Source organism: Callorhinchus milii, unplaced genomic scaffold (assembly GCF_018977255.1).
Source record: "Callorhinchus milii isolate IMCB2004 unplaced genomic scaffold, IMCB_Cmil_1.0 Scaffold5, whole genome shotgun sequence".
In the NCBI taxonomy this organism is placed as follows: Eukaryota; Metazoa; Chordata; class Chondrichthyes; order Chimaeriformes; family Callorhinchidae; genus Callorhinchus; species Callorhinchus milii.
In genome coordinates, this window is record NW_024704746.1 from 19982501 (window position 1) to 20007247 (window position 24747).

The window sequence follows — 24747 nt, forward strand, 5'->3', positions numbered from 1 at the left end:
AACAATTTCCATCCAATGTTGCCTTGTGTGTGTGGGTGTGTGTGTGTGTGTGTGGGTGTGTGCGTGGGGGGGTAATGTGTAATGATTCTGGGGCAGGTGATGATTTAGCAGAGTGACCCTGAGAGAGGAGAGACGGGGGTTGTTTTAGCACAGTTTCTGGACAGTGGTGATAGATGTAACGTCAGTATTTGGTGGGGGCTTCATTCCTGTGAGTAATCGCTGGATTCAGTGAATCACTCAATAGCAGGAATTACGCCTCTTCCTCTTTGCTCTCTCCAGCAGCAACAGTAAGATTTGGAGGGAGGATGGATATTGCTTCTGTTCCCCCTGCGATCTGCCTGCACAGGCTGACATTTGATGGGCTTTATTAAAGGAGAAATTGGAAGAAAAGAAAAGCAAAATCGGAACTGTTGAAAAGCACAGAGAGAGAGAAAGCATTATTCTTTGCAAAGGGCGAATTTGCAGTCGAATCTATTGGCGACAAGGCTCTGGGATTTTCTGAAGGCAGCTGTTTGCAAACTTCTGGATTTTTGTAAACGAAAAATGATTTTGTTCCCGTTGTACTGGATTGTGTTTCCTTTTCATTTGACAGGTAAGGTTTCTCTCCCCCTCTCGATCCCTTGAATTGGAACAAAATCTCCTTTTAATATTGTTTGATAAGATCTACTTTAATCTCATCCCCCTCCACCCCCACCACCACCAATAGCCCCCCCCCAAAAAAAAAAATGCTTCCTAATAGTTAGTTCTTGTACTTCTCGAGGGTTATTGTTGCAGAAGTCGACACCTCTTTGAAAAGCCGACATTCAAAGAACATCCATTAAAAATACGATCAGAGGGTTTTCAATCTGACCTGAGAAATCAGAGGCACTTTGAGAATCTGCCTCCCCTTTGCAATTTGTAACAGCTTCACTTCCAACAGGTTCTACAGCGCCCAATACCATTCCCCAAACGCCCAGGGAACAGATGACTCTGTCAAAATAATAGTAATAATAATAATAATAATCCTTGCATATAGCGCTTCTCACTTCTTCTCGACGTCTCAAAGCGTTTCACTGAATAGATTGTAAAGTGAATTGACCGTATATTTGTGGGCGAAACGCGGCAGCCAATTGCGCACAGCAGTGTCCCACAAACAGTCGTGGATTGAAAATGACCAATTTATTATTGCTTTGTTTTGGAGGGATTATTATTAGACTCTGTGTGGAGTAAGGAAACTTGGCCATTGTCATAGTTTTTTCGTGCAATTCAGTAAAAACGTGCCCTGTACCACATTTGTTTTTTTTACACACAATTAAATGGCACAACTTTTATTTAATTTTAGCAAGTCAGTTTTGTTCTGTATCATTAATAAGATTTTGCTTGGAACCATCTACAAGCTCTTGCTAAGACCAAACTGGACTAGATACAGGTCTCCCTAAATTACTAGGCAATGGATCTGCTTCGGATCTCGGGAAGAGGCTTATCTCCACAATCTATCTCCATCATCTGGAGTTTCGCTTTCCTCCACTAAAGATATTCAACCCTATTTACTTTATCCACAGCGGGGAGGAAGGCACTGGCTGAAGGAATCTACATTTTTATTCACAAATGCTATTACAAATGAACCTTGCATTGTTAGTATCTTTCTATCCTCTAGGTGTGAAGGTTATGGGTCAAATCTTTACATCGGTCTTTAGGCTCTGGACTGGCAATGGTGCAGTGATGGAGGGGGCATCTCTATTAGCATTCGAGAGGGAACAAGATAGATATCTAAAAAGGATTCATTTTTGCAGGGATATTGGGGGAAAGGCTGGTAAATGGAACTGGATCGATTGAATTTATCAAATATTAGTACAGACATGATGGACCTTATGCCTTCTATGTTTCTCATGTATCAGCCTGGCACAGTGGTAGCACTCTCACCTCTGAATCTGAAGGTTGTGGGTAAATTTCTATGGTTCTAACACTCCAGAGCTGTATTCCACCGAAGTGTCAGTGGTGCCGTTTGCCTTGGCTACATTTCTTCTATTATCCTGGGCAACAATCTTTCAGACAAAATTGTCATTCATTTCATGGTTGTTTGTAGGACATTGCTGTGTTGCATTGGATGTTGGCTATTGCATTTGTCCACAAGTCAAAACATCTAACAGCAATTCCCTTTGAAGGTCTTTCATTTCAGTAAAATTGATTTGTGTAGCATGAAGATGAAAAAGCCATGTGGTCCATCAAACCTGCTGTTTCTATACAATGTACAATTCATCCTACATGAATGTTGCCACACTCGTTTAATCTTCTGAAGTAAACGTTTGAATACGCACTCTCTGACTCCTAAAGACATCTTTGAAAACTGCACAGTTGCAATCCATTCTTATATGCCCACTATTGAACCAGGACCAAACCCAGACCAGCTCCTTACCCCACCACACCTCTCTCCCGCTCTCCCTTCAGCACAAGGTGACATTGTGTACTGGAAGTCTGTTCCTCTGTGGGTTGGGGAAGGCAGAATGTATCTCCTAACCTCTAGCCTCACATGAAATGATTTAATTTGAAGCCCCTGCAGTTCAATGCCTTGCTCACAATCTAAATAAAGGAGCCTACTTTCAGATGCATTGTCTATAAATCGCTGACTTTTGAATCTTTTTTTTCCAATGAAAATATGTTTGGCTCTGTGGACTCACAGAGCCAAACTTATTTTTATTTACATAATGGGTTACATCTGAACGACAATGACCTACTAATCAGCTTTGTAAAAACAGTTTCATTTTGACTGGAAACTTTCAGTAATTGAGAAAATAGTTACACCTAAACCCTTTCCTTCAATTTCTTTGCTAATGGATACCATTCACTCTATTTACTTTGAAAGTTATTATTATTATTTATCATTTCCTAGCCCTTGTTTCAGTTTTTTTTGCTTGCTGAGAGCATTTATGACCATCTTTTGCTTCCTAATGCTAGCTAATTTTCAATGCAAACTTGCCATTAATCCTAGGAGTTTAACCTTTAAAAGTCCAATGGATTTTTTTCACATGAAGCAACGTTCCCTCTTGACAAAGTCACTGCTCTGACCAAAAAATCAAAACCTTTCCACTATGAAATCCAACAATAAAAAATAAATCAAAATGTTGCCTTTTTCGTGACTAGCCTAAGATAAGACTGTACTCGAATACTGCATTTGGACACGTACCATCAAGCTGAGAATTGTGAAGCTCCATTCTAAGCTCTTGTTTCAAGTTAAACGTACATCACTGAAACTATCTTTTCTCATTATTTACACGAAAAGTTTTACTGGAGGCAACAAAACTAAACCAAAAAGCACTGGGAGCCCCTTGTGGCAGATTTGCAAATGACCACATTAGAAGACAAAGCTTCGTTGAACGGTTTAAGGAGCTGAACAAATGGACTCGGTTGTAAACTAGTAAATGGCTCTCATCCTTACATTTGCATTTCGACACCTCGCTGTTGCAAATAGGATCAGCAGCATACCGACCGGCACAACACAACTCAACAACGTCGAAGTGTACACCATCAGAAAGGTGTCTCAGTTAAAGGGATACTAATTGTAATGCATATGATTATAAAGCCCCTTTTTTAAAATCTCTTCTTTTTCCTCAATATAGGAGCTATTTTGGACATCTACCTGATCACTGATCTCCACCCATCCTCCCCACTTGTGGTTCCCCTCTCTTGTGTGTCTGCTGACCGCCAGTATGATAAATCTGAACTTAAAATGCAAAAGGACAATACCATATTTCAGGTCAAAACGCACAATTTCAATTATGTAAAAGATCTAACCAGATACAATGGGATCAAAGCACAAGGTGTCACCAGGTCCTGGGAGCAGGTGGGAATCTATTACTGTGAAGGAACTCGCCATTCGGAGAAAACTCACATTTTAACAATGGTTAACAGTGATTCAGGTAACGTTTGAATTCCGATATCTTAATCAATGGATTTATAAATCTGTATGCAGCACAATATTCCTTGATACCCTATTACTTGCTGACAAACTTGGTGATATATATATAATATATATATACACATACATCCACACACTGACACTCACAAACTGTTGTATGTTCATTGATTTATTGAGAGTTGGTTAATCTGGTGTATACTGTCGCATACAAACTCACTGAAGTGCTGACTCCAAGTAGTTGCACGCTGACTGGTTGATATGTAGGCAGGTAATCTGGTGTTTTAATGACATGTTCTGAAATAATGGATCTCATAATGCTAGGTGCTAGTTTGATTCCTGTACTAGAGATTTCACTGACATTTGTTCCTAGTTGATTTATTATTCTTAAAAAATGGTTTGTTGTCTTCGTTTGCGGTGTCTCGATAATTGCCTTCTTCTTATCAATAGTATTAGAATCTAAAACATACGGATTGTAATGACTAGTTAACTGTTCTGACATGTTTAAAAGGTAAATTCTATTGTAGTCTAATGTTCACTAGAATTGCAATCACCATCATTTTAGTTGATAACCACTCTGCTTTGATCACTAATATTGCACATTGTTTGTTAGTCCACCACTGTTATCACTGTAGATGAATTTATACTGATTGCTAAAAATAAGGATTCTTTTGCTACAACTTATTCATTACTTTTTTTTCCCCAATCGCTCTTCTACTCTCGTCTCTAATACCGTCTCTCTTTAATGACGCTTTTCCCGTCGTGACTAATACTATCTGTTTGGTAAGTCCGCTGCTTCGTTCGCTATTTCTGGAATCTAATTGTGCAACAATTCATAATCTGACTCTTAAGTGAACCGGAAGTGTGTCATGTCAATTTGCCACACACCTGCGCAAAAGTAGATCGTGTCTGTGTGGCGTTCCTGATGACATACTTCCAGGTATTGTGTCTAACTTGGAGGTGTTATTATCAACCTAGGCGAAGAATCAATGCATGTTGATCCCCACCACCTCTGTCTGGTAACGTCACTAATGCTGTGTCAAATCCAGTTTCCTGTATCTATATTACATTTATTTCAAATCTCATTTCCAGCTGAATTCTACCCCAATAAACTGACAATGACCGTTAACAAGGGTGAAACTGCTCTCCTTGTGGTGCAGAAACAAAATGCAGTGAATGAAGATATTATGTGGAAGTGTAATGGTACGTTCATGTTTATTACTGAGTTTAAAATTGAGATTCTTTGTGTTCAAACCTCTCCACTTACAAATAGAAGCTTCCAGAAGAAAATTACAGCTATTCTAAATCAGGCTCAGAGTGGGATGTATTTGAGGCTTCATTTTGAGGAACACCAATATTTCAATAAATAATCTAACATTTTAGTTAATTCACTTTATAGTATTGTAAAGTCTTCTACACGTGATGAGGTGCTATATCAAATGCAAGGATTATTATTAGTCTATCTCTTCAGTTCTGTAATTGCATGAAGTTGAATACAGTTATTAACAAGAGGCATTTTAAGCTGGGACTTGAAGGCAGATAATAATAATAATAATAATAATCTTTGCATTTGATTTAGCGCCTTATCACGTCTTTGAGGCATCTCAAAGCTCTTCACAGAATATACAGTAAAGTGAATTGACTGTATATTTTGTGGGCGAACGCGGCAGCCAATTGCGCACAGCAGTGTCCCACAAACAGTCGTGGATTGAACTGACCAATTTATTACTATTATTATTATTGGGTCCAGGGTGAGACAGACGGGTCAAAAGAAGGGAGTTCCAAAGGTTAGGGATATAGAATCTGAAATCAAAGTTACCTAATGCAACCAGAAAATAAGTGGCGTATTTTAGAAATTAGGAGCTAAACTATTTTCAGTTGCTTACAAATATTTAACTTTCTGCTCCTGAATCAGTCCTTTAAAACTGAACTGTGAGGCTCTGAACTGAACTAAAGTGGAATAGGATTTGGAGAAGTTTCTGCNAAAAAAACACACACACTTAGCCTTTGACTCAGATTTATAAATACTCTCTTTTTTAATCATTAGTCTGTTCTGTAAGTGTGCTTTCTGTATCCTGAGTGTTATTAAATAAATGCTCCGAGTTTGTTATTTTTTTCTCACCATTGTTTTCTGTGGATCTGGAAGCCAGTTCTGTATTAGTACTTTCCAGAATGTAAGGCTTGAATTGCTTTGACTTCCTACCGTTTACATGTAATATAAACAACATGCAAAAAACATTGCTGTTGTGTGATTCTTTGAACAATAGCTTGTAGGCTACATTTGTGTATTTGATTCTCTAGGGTTTATTCTTTTTTAACTAAAAATAGCAATCTTTTCATTAATTCGTTGTTAGAATGGAATAAATGTTCTGTAATACTAAAATGGGAAATACGGTATTATAATAAAGATGTAAATAAATGAATACTACATTTCTGGACATGTGCTTGTAACACACTTGTGTTTTTGCCTGTTTTATTTCTAGCTATTTGACATGCCATCAAGTTCTATATTGTTTCCGCAGGTACTTATTTCAGTACAACCCATGTGAATGAAATCGAGAATGGCACTGCTTCCATGGAGATTAAGAATACAGCACCTTCCCATACCTGTGTTTACAGCACATCAACCCTCAGTGGGAATCTTCTGAAAGGAGCATTCTTCAGACTTATAGTCCGAGGTACAAATCAGTTTAGTGCCTGCACGTGTGTCTGTGAAATGGTATTGTACTAATGTCAAAGAGTCTAGAATCCATACCGTTTGTCTTCCACCAGCAGAAATGAGTCTGAATCCGAAAGCTTGTGTGTGCAGTTTGTTTTAAAGGTGTGATTTATGACTTTTTCTGACCTTTTTCCTTTCCTCCAGAGAAAATCAGTACAGAGCAAAAGTACACATCACAGGCCTGTACCTGTGGTCTGCTCACAAACCTCCCCAATAAGTGTAAGACATTTAAATAGAAGATGTATATAAATATAAGATTTATAAATCAAGTTGTTGGTATTTTGCTGTGTGTAAGTGGTGTTGCTGCCTTCTGTATGCATTGTGCCAGACAGCAGAAGTAAGTCCAAAACAGCTACAAGATTAAACTTGAACATTCAGTTCAGTGAAGGGTAATTCCAAAAAGTCCCCAGAATAAATATCTGATGACTATTGTAAGAATGTTAGTTGCACTTAAACCTTAAGGAATAATTAATGTGTTTTTATTTACTGGGTAGTCGTTCGATATTCTGCTAATAGCATTATTATATTGATAGGTTGTCCACATAAGAAATGGAGCTCAGCATGTGACAGAGACTGCCCTGATTGTCTGAATGGAGGAATCTGTCATGAAGGGACAGGAGAATGTATCTGTGGACCAGGATTTACTGGACAAAACTGTGAAATTAGTGAGTAATCCGATGCTCATCAAACAAATGTAGATTGAATTTACTGTATAATGATGTGAACTACAATATAACACTGTGCCAATTCTCTATACCCCATTCTATTATACACCACAGTATTAAGTCCAAGATAGTACGTATAACCAATCACAATGCAAATTACATTCATACCTTTCGTGTCGGAGGGATTTCACAAAGCGTTTCGAACAACCAACCGACTGACTGATAAACTGATTGACAGATTTTTCTCCTCTGCAGTTTGTGGGGTTGGAAAATTTGGTCGCAAATGCCAGGAGGAGTGTAAACGTTCAGGGAGCTGCAGTGGTTACAGATTCTGTTTACCAGATCCTTACGGCTGCTCGTGTGCCACTGGGTGGCATGGGAAGAAATGCAAGGATGGTACGTCTATAAATGTTTCGGAGCAGATCTCAGGATCATACTGTAGTTCATTTGTGTTACCAAGTGGATGATTAACTTCTGAAATTGTGTAAGATTTCACTGGGAATGTACACTCTTAACGAGCTCTGGTTTGTGATCACAGCCTGTAATGCTGACACCTATGGACCAGACTGTAGGTTGAAATGTCAATGCCAGAACGGAGGAACGTGTGATCGATTCTGCGGATGCAAATGCTCAACGGGCTGGCATGGCCAGCACTGTGAAAAATCAGGTAGCGGGCAATATTATTCAACGAGGGTGCGTGCGGGTGTGCGAGTGATCAATAGGACCATAGATCAGTAACATGTGTAGATCGGTACAAAAATCAGTTACAGTTGTGAAAGGTAAATAATATATGTTTAACTTCTTTATCTCCTTTAAAATATTGGATCCGAGCAAAATAATACAGTTGCACAACAATAAGTTGCATTTAATTAATGCCGTTTACATTGGGAGGATGTCTCAAAGCACTGGACAGTCGAGGTGTGCGTTGGATTCAGGAGGGGTGGGGGTGGAAGGTAGGTGTGGTAGCTTTTGACATTGACACTGCCAATGACATTGACTCTTTGAATACATTACCTCTTTGACCATCCTTTTGGTCAACTTTCTCCTTCGGCTCTCAACCCTCAGCTCAGATGGCCGGCCAACAGTCTCAAACTCTTTGAGATTTCCTCCACACGTGAAAGGGTATAATTGTAAGTTCCATTGTGAATTGTATTGTAAATGTGAAGCGTAGTAAGTCTCCAAAACACAAGTAAAATGTCACTGTTTGATCCTTGCTTTACCGGGTTCTATTCACCAATTCTTTCTTGAGTCGTAGCGTCACTTGTTCTGGTGGTAAAATAATATAGAATGCAGGTATCTTGATTTTGTTTGGTAATATAGTTGATTCATTTCCTTTCAGATAACATGCCTAAAATTGTGGACACGTTTACAGAAGTTGAACTAAACCTCAATTCAAGTCCTCTGATGCTTTGTTCTGCCTCCGGGAAACCACTGCCAGTTGATCGAGACATTCAGATCCACAAACCCAATGGAAAAATCCTAGAAGTGAGTCTTTCACAATCATTAAATCGCGAAAGTTTTCGCGCAAATCATTTCTTTTTGAGGAACGTTTGCCTTGAAAGGGAATTCCTGCTGTATACTACAGCATTTGTGGCGTCCTCAGACAAAGAGAGAGAGAGGGATGCTGTACATGTCCATTACATACAGCTGTTTCATCGCAAGGGAGAGGAGCATATGAGTTACATAGAGAGAGAGTTGACAGATACTAACATGATCACGAGGGAGACGTATAGGCAGTGGAACAAAAAACAACCATAGTTATGTGTTTTGTAGGTGCAGTCTAAGTGTTATATTAAGTATCTACGAAGTCTTAAACTGACCATAAATATATTTCTGAATGTGTACCTTGGTTTGAGCTTTAATCGCACCTCTTGTGCTCTCATGTTATTCTAACAAGGGCTGATATTTTAAAAAAACATATTACTATTAGAAGTTCCATGCTTTCCCTAAAAGTAATTACATATTACTTATTGTTTTCATGAGAATGTTATGTATTTTCCAATGTTCCCTATAGATATTGTATAATTTTATGTTTCCTTGTATTCAGAAGAGTATGGGTTATTTACTGTGATCAGCAAAGCTTACCTGCTACAAATTAGGACAGATAGTTGATAGTGGTTACAGAAACACTTTCATCGAACTGGGTTCGCACTTAATTATTATTTTAAGTATTAAGTAATTTCTTTATAATTTCTTTTTACGTTTCAGGCAACAAAATCCATCATGCAAGGTAATATAACTACCTCGGAATTTAAGTTACCAAAGATCCTTCCCCAGGACAGCGGCGTGTGGAAATGTGTAGTGACAACAGCCGCTGGAAATGACTCCAGGAGGTTCAAAGTCATTGTAAAAGGTTTGAGACTCAGTCTTTGATTTAACTCCTTCTGTTGCCATTAATATATAATAATAATATAATAAAAATAATATAATAATAATAATTCTTGCATTTGGTAATGTGCCTCATCATGTCTTCGAGATGTCTCAAAGAGCTTCCCAGAATATACTGTAAAGTAAATTGACTGTGTATTTTGTGGGCGAAACGCGGCAGCCAATTGCGCACAGCAGTGTCCCACAAACAGTTGTGGATCGAGTGACCAAATTTTTAAAAATTATTTTATATTTTATTAATATCAAATATTTTCACATGTTGCCTATAATATCCAAACACCTCAAAAGAGAATGGCTTTGTATTTGAAGGCAGTTGCGGTGCCCTCAGACAGCCATGAACTGAACAAACAATTAGTCAATTTATCTGGAGGATTGAACAGTGCCATTGGTAATTTAATGTCCACCTGAATAGGCAGACAAGACCTCAGTTTAATGTCTCATCTGAAGGGTGGCACCTCTGACCATGCAGCACTTCTCTAGCGCTGCAGCAAAGTGTCAGCCCGGCCTTTGATTTCAAAGTCCCAACATGGTGTATGAGCCCATAGACCTCTGACCCAGAAAGGACAGCCTACTCTTAATTAACCTCTAATTCCATTGGATAGTGTAATCATTTATTTTTTTGATACCGCCCTCTGGATCCTTCTAATCCCCAACACAATGCTCATTGCTTTTATAGCCCCTCCGATCCCAATAAACCCACCAATTCTTCTGGAGAAGAAGAGTAAGCAGCTAATAGTGAGCCCAAACAGCGAGAAATTCAGTGGAGATGGACCAGTGAGATCTGTCAAACTCCTTTACAAACCAAAGGACAGTAGTGCACAATGGTCTTCAATAGTAGGTAAGTCAAGGATGGGTTAATATCTATTAAAGGATATTGTACTGTGCACAAATGCTTGGAACGTAAAAGTGCAAAAGAAATCAGATATGGGAACTCTTTATTAGTTTAAGCAATTTTGCTCCATTAATAAATTGAAAGTAGGAATGTTTATGTAAGTGTTTACAAATGCTGCCAATGATATTACCACGATAGGGTTAGGGTATTTGCAGTATTTCTTAACATTGCTTAAGAATTTTTATTGATCAGAGAGAACGCTACCCCGGAAGCAGATCACATTGGAACAGAGTTCCTGATTGCGAATACCAGAAGAGGTCCCAGGAATTCTGTGATAATAGATATTTAGTCCCAGTATTTCTGAAGATTTACAGCAACACAGAGGCAACACTTGATAAGAGAGTCCTCTAGTGGACTAATTGTACAGTTCACACTGTGCCTTTAAAAGATATTTGGGGATGTATAGCTAGCTAGAGTTTGTTGCACACATGTTACAAGAAGCCCTGCCACAGAATTGTTTTAATGTGTAAATTGTGCAATGTTTCAGACTGGTACTAACGGAGCATTATCTCAAATGTCTGTCAATAGGCAATATTGCAGTCTTGTGTTTGTAGCGATGGCATTAGTGAGGCACTCAGACTGTACCAATAAGCTTTTTGTTGCTGGTGAGTGCTAACTGAACGCTGACGCATATCTGTACACCTGCCTGTACAAGTCTTTGGAACTCTAGCGCACTTTGTTGAGATTACACTGCAGTCGTAAGTATAGGTGATTCGAGTAGACTGAGCTTTTCTAATGCCGTAGTAAGTGTCGGTTAAAAAAAAGGAACCCAACTGACACTGTAGCTTGGTTTCCAGTGTGTGATTTACTAATGTCTTCACTTAAATATGTAAGAGCTGCTTTATCTGCATTGTTTCAGTTGACCATAATGGACCGATCACACTGATGAATTTGAAGCCTTCGACAAGCTATCTAGTTCGAGTGCAGCTCACACGTCAAGGAGTGTATGGAGAAGGACCCCAAGGACCTAATGCTACCCTAGAAACAGACTGTCCAGGTAAAGGCTTGTGCCACCATCAGACATTGTTAAAAAGAATGTTTGGAGAATCTTACAATAATACCTCCCAGCGTTTGAGGCTAAAAGTAAATGGTTTACTGATACTTGCCACTGGTGAACCTTTTCTTTTTTGGCTTAAGCTAATATTTGTAGATTACCGTGTTTGCTGGGTAAAATGGAACATTTCTGTTCTGGCTTAGCATGTGTAGCTCCACACACCATAAGCAACGAGGCGAGAGCAGTACAGTTTGTGATGGTGGTAGAGGGCCTACTACCATCGAGAATCTCAATGGGTTCGGCAGCTATATAACAATCAGGACTCTTATTCAATTGATGTTATGTTTCCATCTAATACTACGATCAATATCGGCTTTTGTCATAGTTTATAATAATAATCCTTACATGTGATATTATTATTATTACATGTGTTATAGTACTTTTCACATCAGGAGTATGTCTCAAAGCGCTTCACAGGTTATACTGTGGCACGCAATGATGGTGATTTTGTAGGCAAACTTACTTTGCCAGTGTAGATACCTAGGCTGTCTGTCCCATCGGGTTGTGCTGCAGGTTTGCACACTCTTGCAGCTCTTCATTCCATTCACAAGATGCATCCGAACTCCAGCCCTTTCCCTTTTACAGAGCCCACCACGGTGCCAAAAATCGACCGGGTCTTAGCCGAGGGCAGGAACACCATCTCCGTCAGCTGGAACATTTCTAAAGATCACGAGGCGGGAAGTGGGTTCCTTGTGCGAGTCACTGGTCCTGGGCATGTGGTTCAGAAAGAGCTTCGGGTGCAGCCTCTGTCCGTGCGATCCACGCAAATAACCAACCTGGCAGCTGGAAATGAATATAAAGTGGATGTCATGGTGTACCATTGTGGCAGCCTCGGGCCACCATCCAACTCAGTCACCGTGAGAGTGGAAGGAGGTAATAATAAACTCATGGCAGCCATTTGGTTTTCTGTTAAATCTGATCTAATTTGGCAAAGGAGAGAACATCTCACTGATCTTAATTTCACGATTCATCGAACACTGTGATCGTCTACACCAAAGTTTGAAAAAGATAACACGTTGCACGACATTAAGCATTGACTGTGCCACAAAATACATGGCAAAGGTTCACTGAGCTGCTGAGCTTAGCAAGTTTACAGGAAAACTCCTTCCAATGAAATCAACAGTCATCATCACCAGACTACCTTGGCCCATCGTTTAACTTGTGGCTTGATGGTCTGGAAACAAGTTATGACCAAACACACACACACACACACACACACACACATTGTGTCAAATGAGATAGTCTTACATGATTGCAGTGCCATGGTAATAGGAATTAGACCCATTTAGGTCATCAAACGTGTTCAGTTGATTAGATCTTGATCTCAATGCCGCTTTTCACCGTACGTCTTTATAGGGGCACAAATATAAGATAGCGACTCGGGGCATCTAAAAGAGAAAAGGAACTTCTTCACGCAGAGGGTGGTGAGATTGTGGAACTTGCTGCCTGAAACCGTGGTTGAATAATTTAGGAAAGATGTGGGAGAGGAAAATAGAAGGGTATGAGAGGGTGAAGAATGGGTGAGACTCGTGTGCAGTATAAACACCGGCACAGACTTGTTGGGCCGAGTGACCTATTTTCTGTGATCTTTCTAAGCCACAGAGCATTATATATAAGCAGGTCCACTGTATCACAATATTAGATGAAGTACACTGCACGGGAAGGTAATATTAAAACTGTTCATCGTGGTATCTCCGATAACACTCTGTTTGTGAGGCTGGAAGAGTCTCTTAGTTTCATATTCTTTTGAAAGTCAGTTCAATTTACACGCAGACTTTCCTGTGCTCTGTGCCCAGGCACTCCACCTCCCAGTTACGTCCAGGCTGCGACTCTGTCCCAGACCACAATGCGATTAACCTGGACACCACCTCTCAATACACGTGGAATAAATAAATACACCATTGAGTACCAGCAGATGGAGCCACCCAGTAAGCCCAAATGGATCGATACCGTTGATGGAAATGAAACCACCAAGAATCTCAAAAAGCTGAAGCCAAGTACACGATATCAGTTCCGTGTTCGAGCACAATCCAATGTTCCGGGCAAATGGAGTGATCTCGTCACCGCCTGGACGTTCAGTGACTGTAAGTGAAACATTCAAATATTTCCTGCATCAGTGAAACCGCTTAAGTTTAAACGATTAACCCAACTCCAGTGGGGTTACTTTGTCTCTTTTTTTTTCATGGCTAATCTACAGAGCAACTTTGGGTGGGGGGGCGGGTGGGGGGGGGTTTGACCAGGCCGGTTTGTTAATAATCCTTGCATTTCATATAGCGACTTATCACGTCTTCAAGATGACTCAAAGCGCTTCACAGAATATACTGTAAAGTGTAGTGACTGTGTATTTTGTGGGCGAAATGCGACAGCCAATTGCGCACAGCAGTGGCCCACATTCACAGTATTTTTAAAAACTGCTAACTCTTGTCGAATTCCTACATATTTGAGAGTAAGGATTACAAAACCGTTCCGCTTAACAAACTGAAATTTCACCTAGTCTCAGCCTGTGGGACCATTTTGCCTTCAAATGTAGGATTTCACAAATTGTGGGATATTCTTAAATGGTGTTTTAAATGGAAACTGGTTAGTTTTTAAGAATTGCAGAAGACGACTTCCAAGTTTTCTCCGCAGTTTTGGGAAATCTTGAATTTCAAGACAAAATGGTCCTGCAAAATGGTTAACTGTGGGTGAATGTTAGGCCTCTGATTGGAGTATTTTTTGTCTTATTAAGCACAATGAATAATTATTCTCTATGTGTCTCTGTCTCTCTCTCTCGCTCTCGTATTTTAACTCCAGCAATTCCACCTGCCCCCTATAACGTTAAGGTGTGGAACATTACGGACACGTCTGCAGCAATCTCCTGGTTAGTACAGGAAGAGCACGCCATCTCCTCTGTTATTATAAAGTATAAAATCTATGGGGCTGCAACGCACACTGATGTCAGAGAGATTAATTTGGCTGAAAAGCCTACTTCAAGGTGTGTCCTGGGGGGGCTGCAAGCTGAGACGCCATACCTTGTGGAGGTTTTAGCCAAGAACAATAAGGGAGAAAGCAGGCCCAATCCCATGAAGGAGCTTCGGACATCAGCTACCCCACCAGGTACCTTATTCTTGTTTTTAGTAAAGATCGTAAAGGCTCAGCCACGACTGTGCACATTTCTATTTGTGCATGTGAATGTGGCTGTGTGATCACATTGATAAAAAAAGACCAGCTTGGAGCGACAAGGCTGATGTGATACGTAATAGATTGTGCTGTTCAAAGAACATGGAAGAATGTAGTCTGACAGGGAGCACGACTGCTGTGACTTGTTGAACTTGACTGTGACACCTTGAAGCTGTTTATAGACCTCATTCTGGCCTCCCGGGCACAATTTGCCACTTCAACATCTGTGATACATTGTGGTCACGTGTTTGTTTTGGTCAGCTCGCACACATTATAAATCCCGTTGTTACCTATTGAATTATATATAGCCCTTCCTGAGGTTGCAAATGCAATACAGTATTTGCAAAGAAAAAGTGAAATGCGCTGTATGAATCCTATTTGTCGTTGCTTGGGAATTTGATTTAAAAAAAACAACCAGGAATTGATGGTGAAGGCCTGAAAAAGCTATTGTTCCGGTGGCAATATGTTTTTGGCCTTTGGATGGAGTACTCGAGCCTTTTCTCATCTGAAAGTGAAACACGGGCTGTTGTTGCTTTACTTGCTTTTGCTCTATGGTTTAGCCAAGGTTGTGTTGGTGGTAAATTGACGTGTTGAGGAGAACATCTGGATCTTCATATTATCATTAAAATCTTTCTGTTGCTGATCTGCTGTCTGTTTCCTTCTCTTCCCTCAGCTCCTCCTAGCGCTCCGCAAAATTCTGCGAGTTTACAGCAGCAACCTCAAGGTGACCAGCAGTTGCTGATGGCTATTATGGGTTCTGTGTCAGTGACTTGCTTGACCATTCTGCTTGCACTGCTGGGTCTCTTCTGCGTACGTAAAAACCTCTTCCAGCGACGTCGGACGTTCACTTACCAGTCAGGATCTGTAAGTAGCACGCAAGGCACACTTTATTATTAATAATAATAGTAATTTTAACTGTTTTTTAAAGAACTTTTCAGCTTTTGATGATCTGCCGCCTCTGTACCCTTAAAAGCTGCTAGGCATATGACACTCGCACAAATACAATTGGAGAAGAATTAATTCCGATCAGATTTTTGGGGTTTCAAATCCAAAAACGTTATGACTTCCTCATAAATATCACTTGTGTTTTCGTACTCTGATTACAGAAAAGAGCACTGAGAGAGGTACATGATTCAGATCTTTAAAATCACATCTAATTCTGTTCTGGCAGTCTAAGTCAAACAGCCTGCTTACTTCTGCCTCATCTATGCTTCTCATCATTGCAAATATCCGGATCAGGTTTCCATCCTATTGCTCTTCTTTCGATCTTTTTCCAATGCTACAATATCCCTTTGAAGGTAGAGTGCTCCAAACTGCAAACTATATTCCAGATGATCTATACAAGGTTAGAATAACTTTGCTTTCCATTTGAAGTCAGATATGCTCCAAGGGATCTCTTAGAAGACATACAGACTCGCAAGATTCCAGTTTGGATGTGAGCTTACATTGGAGCTGAAGTCTCACAAGCTTTCTGGGGATTCCTAGAGAAATTATTGTTTATATCACAGGGGAACTGAGTGCGTTTTAGACTACAGCAAATCAGAATATCTTAATTGTTGCAATTTGTCATCCTAAAGGAAGCAGTTTACAACCAGTAACTGAAGGATTTTTGAGCCAATTGTCTCTTTACTCCTGCATGTGCCTCAAACCTGTGTCACCCGGACAACAGAAAGACAGGTGATTGTTAGTTTTATTTGTTTGTTTCAAGGGTGAAGAAACAGTCCTTCAGTTTAATTCTGGAACTCTGACACTCACGCGCAGGCCAAAGCCACAGCCCGAACCCCTCACCTATCCAATCCTGGAGTGGGATGACATCAAATTTGAGGATGTTATTGGAGAAGGAAATTTTGGACAAGTCATTAAAGCCTTGATTAAAAAGGATGGAACGAAGATGAATGCTGCGATTAAAATGCTAAAAGGTATTTACTTATTTACAATTAAAATGTTTAAAAGGGGTCTATTTATTCACAGTTAAACAAAAAAGTTGTCTATTTATTTAACAATTAAAAGTTAAGCTTGGGGGTGGGGGAGGGGGAATTATAAACCGTGCAGAATTTGCCAAATTCCCAAATGCAGTCTTAAATTTGAAGCTGATTTTATAATAGGTTCTTTTAAGAAATACAGAATTTGCCAATATTCTTGAACGCTGTGAAATTCAAAGAAAATAGTATAAGCCTGGAAGCAGGTGGAGTTTCTCCCCCCATTCATTTATTTCTGCCAGGAGTGAGGGAATCTTCGAAGTATGTTATAACTTCATAATATCTACTATATTTTAACAGAATTTGCTTCTGAGAATGATCACAGGGACTTCGCAGGAGAACTGGAAGTTTTGTGTAAGCTTGGGCATCATACTAACATCATCAACCTGCTGGGAGCCTGTGAGAACAGAGGTACTGAAACTATGCCAACTCCACCTAAAAATCCACACGCACCAACATACATTACTCCTGAAACATGAAAGGAAGCCCTTAAGTCACATATTTGAACCTCCACAATTTGACATTTCTTAATTAATTAAGTTAATTAAGTCAGGTAATTAATGACTAGAGCAGTGAAAGCTGAAACCTGCAAACCGTATTTCAATTTGACATATCAATGTGATGAGGCGCTATGTCAAATGCAAGAATTATTAGTATTTACCACCACCAGTCTAACAATCCATTAAATTGCGGTACTCATTGTCAAATATGCCGGTCGTGCAAAATATATATCCTCTGCCAATGATTTGGTGGAGTTGCTGACTTCTTACTCATTTTTTTAACTGTTTGTGTTGTCTGACTGTTCAGGCTATCTCTATATCGCCATTGAATACGCTCCATTTGGGAACCTACTAGATTTTTTACGGAAAAGCAGAGTTCTGGAGACGGACCCAGCTTTTGCAAAAGAGCATGGGACTGCATCAACTCTAACCTCACAGCAGCTTCTGCAGTTTGCCTCTGATGTAGCAAAAGGAATGCAGTATCTGAGTGAGACACAGGTGAGCGAGGCTGGGTTAGATATATCACATCTATTCTGTGTATTTGCATAATATCATTAAGGTATAGGGTAGGGAGATAAATGCAGTCGTGATTACCAGGGATGTGTAAGCTGTCTTCATGTTGGAATAAGTCTGTATGTTTCACCCACAAAATATACAATTGATTCACTTTACAGTATATTCTGTGAAGCACTTTGAGTCATCTCAAAGACGTGATAAGGTGTTGTATCAAATGCAAGGATTATTATTATGTATGACATAAAGGAAATCTTTAGCTGCATGTCTTAGTCCATGTATGTTTCTGTGTATGGGAGTATGCAGTTAGCTGTATGAACGTGCCTATTTAGTCAGTATGATTGTGTCTTTCTATGTATGTGAGGGATTGCACTAGTTGACAACATGTACGTATTGGCTGAAAGAATGTTTCCTGAGGGTATTTCGGCTGCTACAATGATTGTACGTGTGTTGGTGGTGTGAGGTATGTGTTGACTGTATGTGAGTGCAAGTTGCCAGTGTCTCCTGTGCTGCTGAATGAATACGGTTTCAGAATCTCTTCTATTAGTTCATTCACAGGGATCTTGCAGCCAGGAACGTGTTAGTCGGAGAAAATCTTGTGGCAAAAATTGCAGACTTTGGACTATCTCGAGGAGAGGAGGTGTACGTAAAAAAGACCATGGTATGTCTCAATGGGGTGGTATTTTGTCCTGCACAAATCATGATTTACATTGCAAAATACATTATCTAGAGGCCAGCTATCAATAATGCTGCTAGTTTGCTTTTTCAACCTTAATATCAATTGGGTTCAAGCCCCACATTCAAGACCTTGAGCTCATACACTATGCTGACACTGGAAGAGAGCTGCCTTGTTGGAGGCACCATCATTCAGAAGAGACGATTAAACTGAGATCTCATCTGCTTGTTCAAGTGGTCGTTAAAGATCCCATGGCACTGATCAGAAAGAGAAAGGAGTTTCTCCAAGTGTCTTGGCCAGCTTTTTATAAATGGTCATTCATTTCCTAGCTGTTTGTGGTTTTGTGGTACACTGCTGTGTGCAAATTGTCTGTCACGTTTACCTACAAATACACAATCACTACCTTTTACAGAAGAATCTCATTGAAGTGAATCGAGACATTTCAACGTGGTAAATGCAAGGATTATTATTATTTACCACCACCGGTCTAACAATCTGTTACATTGCTGCACCTAATCCTGAAACAAATCCATGAAGTTACTGCTGTCTTGTTACTGCACTCCTCCCAAACAATATCAGATTTCTGACCCTTACTGGGTCTAATTTTTCAGTTTTGGAAGTCAATCTAGGTCATAGCTGTTTCTTTCTCCTCTTTATTGTGTAGGGCCGGCTGCCTGTGCGATGGATGGCGATTGAGTCTTTGAACTACAGTGTCTACACCACGAAAAGTGATGTGTGAGTAGAAATGCATTTTGTGATAAGATTTTCAATGTAGATCTGGAATATTACTTGTTAATGTACTGTTGTTTAATGATGGTCTGGGCTCTGAGTCAAAAGATTGTCAGTTTGAGCCCCACAACAAGATTTGAACTCATAGTTTAGCCTAATACTTGTAGTGCAATACTAAGAGAGCGATGTACTTAATTTGGTGAATTTTAATGCATTTGGATGATTGGGTCACTGGGAAAACTCCCTGTTCTTCCAATTTAATAATTCCTTCAAAATAAATAGCAATAATAATAATTTGGTGACTCAATCCACAACTGTTTGTGGGACTGTTTGTGCTCAATTAGCTAGCGCGTATCACCCACAAAATATACAGTCACTACACTGTTCAGTATATCCTGTGAAGCACTTTGAGACTTCTCGAAGACATGATAGGGTGCTATATCAAATGCAAGGATTATTATTATTAACTTTAACATCTACCTAAACCATTAGAACAGGCAGATCAAGGAAGGATGGGCCTGAAGACTAAGTGCCTCCAGCACACTCAAGTTCCAGCTAGCGTGTTAAATATCATAAGGTTGCGAAACTGATTGCATCAGTTAATTTGCACTCGAAGTGCTAAATGGAGGCATGGTTCCCGAGAACCTACTGTGTGATTAATGCTACCTGATGCTTCACGCAATGGAAGGGTGTATCGGGGACAGAATCTAATCATTCCCATCGCAGGCCTGAAGGTCAGAATTTGCACCTTTTCAATGGACCTAAAATTGCAGGTTCTAAAATTGTACCTCGTTCCTCTTACAGGCCTACCTTTGTTGAGGTTGATTGTTGTCCACAGTGCTGACCACACGACACTGTATCTGATATCTGCAGAAAAATTCAGCTGGACGGAAACCCAGACTGATCATTTATAACCATCATTCATCCCATTGAGTGACCTTTCCCTTCGCTGTTGGGGTCATATTCTTGTATTGTTGTGCTTTAGCGGAGTAAAGGGTATCAAAGATAAGGGAGTCAAGCCGCAATGGTTAAATAGTTATGATGTTGAGCCGGACTTCATTCCTGAAAGGTTTCTATATTTTGTTATCACGTTGACCCTACAGGAACTAGAAGTGTTCACCGATGCAGTCAGTAGGAACAGTGTCAGTAAAGATAATTTTTCCCAGGAAGCAGCTTGTGCTTGTTCAACCACAGGCATCACATTTTACATCCAGTGGTGCAAGACGAAACGATTCAAAAATAAAACAAGTGTTTCCTGAATGTCAATCTGACATGACTGCAACTGTAGGAGCAGTGATGAACTGGTTATGGGCAATGTGTGCTAAGTCTGTAGGATGGGAATGTCAGAATTAAACTCCATCCATTAGTTTCAAAGCTGCTACACCTGAATAAATGGTAGAGGCTAAAGATCTTGAGCTCTATGTATCACGGGTGAGAAATAGGAATAGCACAATCCAAACGTGCTACAAGAACATCTCATCATACTGTGGCGTTTGGAAACAGTATGTTATAATGAGGTGCATTTTATATCAACAGCATATCCTGCTGGTGTTATCAATGATAATTCACACTGTGGGTGATGTTAGTCACGGGTTAATGATGTGCAATATGTTGAACAGGAATTTGACCAGAATGGTGGACCAGAATGAGTGGTTGTTCAGTCAATCTAGTGTGAACGGTTCACATAGAACATGTGTCTTCTCCTCAGGTGGTCGTTTGGAGTACTGCTGTGGGAGATTGTCAGCTTGGGTAAGTCGCATATTGATCCAGCACTGCTCTCTGGAGTATTTTCTATTATTTTGCTGTGCTGGAGAACTTCTTATGTGTACCTCTATCTCTCAAATGTAATTTTGATTGTATTGTAATTGAGGTACATGTGATTTGGGCTGTTCTATTATTTTCCCACTAAGTCTGGTGAATGTTGTCACTGTACACATCAAAATAACTTAATAACATTTTATATTAATCCTTTAATTATACAGTGACAACAAAAAAAATCTTTTTATAGCACCTCCTAAGTGTTGGTTTGCTTATGAAATGATTTTCCCACCTTCACTCACATCACTGTCAGTCAAATTAACAGTTTAGACACAGAGTTTTTAGTTTGACTAAATGTCTTGTCCTCCATGGGAGTTTCTTCTAGTGTCCTGGCCAACAATCCCCCAGATAAATTGATCATTCACTTCATGGCTGTTTCTGGGGCATTGCTGTGAGCAAAATGGCTGTTGAATCACTGATAAATACACAGTAACTACACTTTACAGTGAATTCTGTGAATCACTCTGAGGCATTTCGGTGACGTGATGAGGCGCTGTATCAAATGTAAGGCTCATTATTAGTACGTACTGCCTCCACCAATTAATAAAAGGTATTGGGTAGATTCTTCCCCATTACTGTATTCAGCTCAGTATAATTGTTATTGCCTACAACTGCTACAGGTGGAACTCCATATTGTGGAATGACGTGTGCAGAACTCTATGAGAAATTACCTCAAGCCTACCGGATGGAGAAACCCCTTAACTGTGATGATGAAGTGTAAGTAAATATCTGTTGCTTCCTTCACACCCTCGGGTTCATGTCTGCTTCTGTTCTGTGAACTGTGGCCAAAATTATATTCAGAATTTCTGTATTTTTAACAGCATCATTATAATGTCTATCTTCCTCTTTTTTTATTTTACAATCGCTTCTACATCAATGAGCTTTTCATTCCACGACAGTACTTTTCGGTTCATTGCTATTTCACCATCTTTTCATTCCAATGCATACAGTTGGTATGATATTAAAAGTTATGTTGCAAACTGACAACTATTTATAAAGACTCTGGTTTTATCTTGTGTTTCATTCTTTCTGTTCAAGAGCCTATGTGCAAACGTATAGGCATATGTGTGAAATGGATTGAAATGGATTCTCTTCTTTCAATGAAATAGAATTTGTCCTCAAAAAAGCTTTATTATTTATTAATTACATTTTATGGTGCAGTGATTTACACTTGTACATGTGAAAAGAGGGCTGATTTTGCATTCAACACTTATTATTTAAACTTTTATCTGCCATAATCTGTTTCTCACAAACTTGACATGTCTCTTTTGCAATCGCCTTAGTTATGAACTGATGAGACAGTGCTGGAGAGATCGACCCTACGAGCGACCCCCCTTCGCTCAGATTTCAATGCAATTGAACCGGATGCTCGAAGCAAGAAAGGTAGGAATGCATCTGATGTGAAACTGGGTGAAAAATAGTTGGAAATTATTAAGTAAATTTTCGATTAACGTGACCCTTTTATAATACATTTGGACATCGTCAGACCAATTTCACGAGTGAGTCTGAGGTATCGGAAGTGCAAATGGCAATTCCCACAGAGACAGTTGGGGTGATCTCTTCTGAGTGCCACTCTGGCTAGAGGTGAGGGAGCTTTACTCTACGGTATAGTTGACTGTGTTGTACCACACCTGACCTTGGAATCCTTGATGTGGACATAATCAAAAGGTGTTCTATCCTATAGATTATCAGAACATAAAAAAACACAAATGCAGGGATAATTATTATAAATAGAAAATGTATATTTTTAAGAGTTTTAAATTTTCTACTAATTTCTCCCATAGGCTTACGTGAACACAGCTTTGTTTGAAAATTTTACATATGCTGGAATAGATGCCACAGCAGAAGACGTGTGACCACAAACTGTTCCTGGACTCAGTCAGATGGGCAGAGTTTCGTTGGCCCTTTATTGATGCTAGTCACAAACAGCAATTCACAAACCAAATCATGGTCACAGTGCCGTTCAAAGAGATGGCAAACTTTGACATGGCCACTTGCGGCATAAGGTGGCAAAGCAGAAAAATGTCTGAAACAAGATGATTTTTGCAGCTCTATGAGTTTAGGATCTGGGTATAATTCTAAAGACTGAGTGGTTAATAGTGGTTAACACAGTAATGGAATGGAGTTCCATATTATCCCAAGTCATTGGACACAAATCAACAACCCAGATTCACCAGGAATAGCAGCCATTACGACGACTCCATGAATGATGTGATCTTCAGTTTCTCAAGTGAAATAAAGGAAAGATGATTAGATTTTCTTCAACCTGGATAATGGAACAGAAGGATATTGTTAAAAGACTATCTTTTAGACTGAAGTATATACCACCTGAACACACCCTTCAATGTAGAAAGTAGAGATCTGCTCATCACTGAAACCCACATGGATGGAGGGTTGTAGCAGGCATATATTTATTCAGTTTCTATCGCTTTATTCATTCTGAGAAACTGAAAACTATTTTTTATAGGATAGGCATGCATGCTGTGGTGTGTGATAGTTTATTCAGCTCAGAATTCACGATACTTCAATCTAAGTCTGTACCATAACCTGGTCGAGATATTCTGTGTTGTATTTTTGTAGTAATTATCTCAAGAGTTTTATTAAATTAGATTACGTTGTTGTTGAGAAGGTTCACATGTATACTGCACATGTTGACATTGTGCACATGTACATATGGACATGTACGTGTATGTACATATTTGACGTAGATACAAATACTATAAAAGTATAGAAATGTGTGTCACTCGAAACAAACACTTAGCCATATCCATACACTATGTATTTCCCATTGGATAATCGTAAAGGTGTGCATATTGTGTCAGTCTGTGTCTATGAACATTATATAAGTGACATCAGTTGTGGGTTGTAACAGTAAACTATTCCAGAAATAAGTGAAAGTTCTTTGATTGCTGAGTCATGTGAGAGCACCTTATCTGATTGTCAATTTCCTTCAGTGTGCACCTGTTTTATTGTGAACACAATCTGCTTACCTAGTGTACAATAAATACCTTTATGCAATTACCAGAGTCCTGGAGTTGTCTACCAAGAGCATGAGGTTGGTGACGTACTTAGAAATTGGTCCGACTGGGATCAGTGATAGACTACAAGTAATCTGTGGTCCTTAACGGAAATGTTTTTAGAAGATCACAAGAGTCACTCTGATGACCCGGATAACTGGGTTGATAACTGCAACGAAGTTTAATGCAGGTATTATTGTGATACTTTGAGAGGTGGATTTTGCTTAACCTCAGAGGAGTTAAAACGTAACTTTCTAGCACTCAGCAGGGACTAGCGTGATTCAGGAAGGACAATTTAAAAGCTACAGGTGAACTAAATAGACTGAATGGCCTTTTTTCGTATTCCCATTTCATTTTAGTATCACTGTAAGGAAGAAGTACTTGGATATGATAACATTGCTGCGCATTAGAAAGAATTGTAATTCTGTAAGTAATCATGCTAATTTCCTGTTTCCTTAGTCTGGTCACTCAGCTGCAAGGCCACTTCTGCAAAGTCATCCTCTCAATTGAGTGGACAGGCAGAGAGCCTCAACAACCCATTAGTTTTAAAGGGACCGCCTTTCACAGAGACAGCAACAGCTGAGCCAGAATTCAGCAATGTAGCATCAATTCAGACTTTCTGTTTCCGTTGCTCCTGGTCATGAAGTTGTTTAATGCCGTACGCTTTCCCAAATAAAATTCTCCAAAATAAAATTATGAAGAGCAATTAGGAATTGAAGTGTGTTTGATTCTATTTTCTTCTCAAA

The 24747-nt window shown here is 39.5% G+C and overlaps 1 protein-coding gene across 1 annotated transcript; it reads left to right on the plus strand.

The window, feature by feature from the left end:
- Nucleotides 1-543: 543 nt before the first annotated feature.
- On the plus strand, nt 544-24002 carry LOC103174620 (tyrosine-protein kinase receptor Tie-1). Its single transcript, XM_007887083.2, has 24 exons — nt 544-592; nt 3597-3896; nt 4985-5095; nt 6415-6570; nt 7145-7276; nt 7532-7672; nt 7815-7943; nt 8616-8761; nt 9485-9629; nt 10341-10502; nt 11416-11553; nt 12196-12483; nt 13407-13694; nt 14404-14706; nt 15443-15633; nt 16478-16688; nt 17049-17159; nt 17556-17746; nt 18309-18422; nt 19102-19172; nt 20875-20915; nt 21605-21701; nt 22268-22367; nt 22769-24002. Exons 1-24 carry the CDS (start codon nt 544-546, stop codon nt 22838-22840), a joined length of 3687 nt encoding a protein of 1228 aa, XP_007885274.1. The 3' UTR covers nt 22841-24002.
- Nucleotides 24003-24747: the final 745 nt, after the last annotated feature.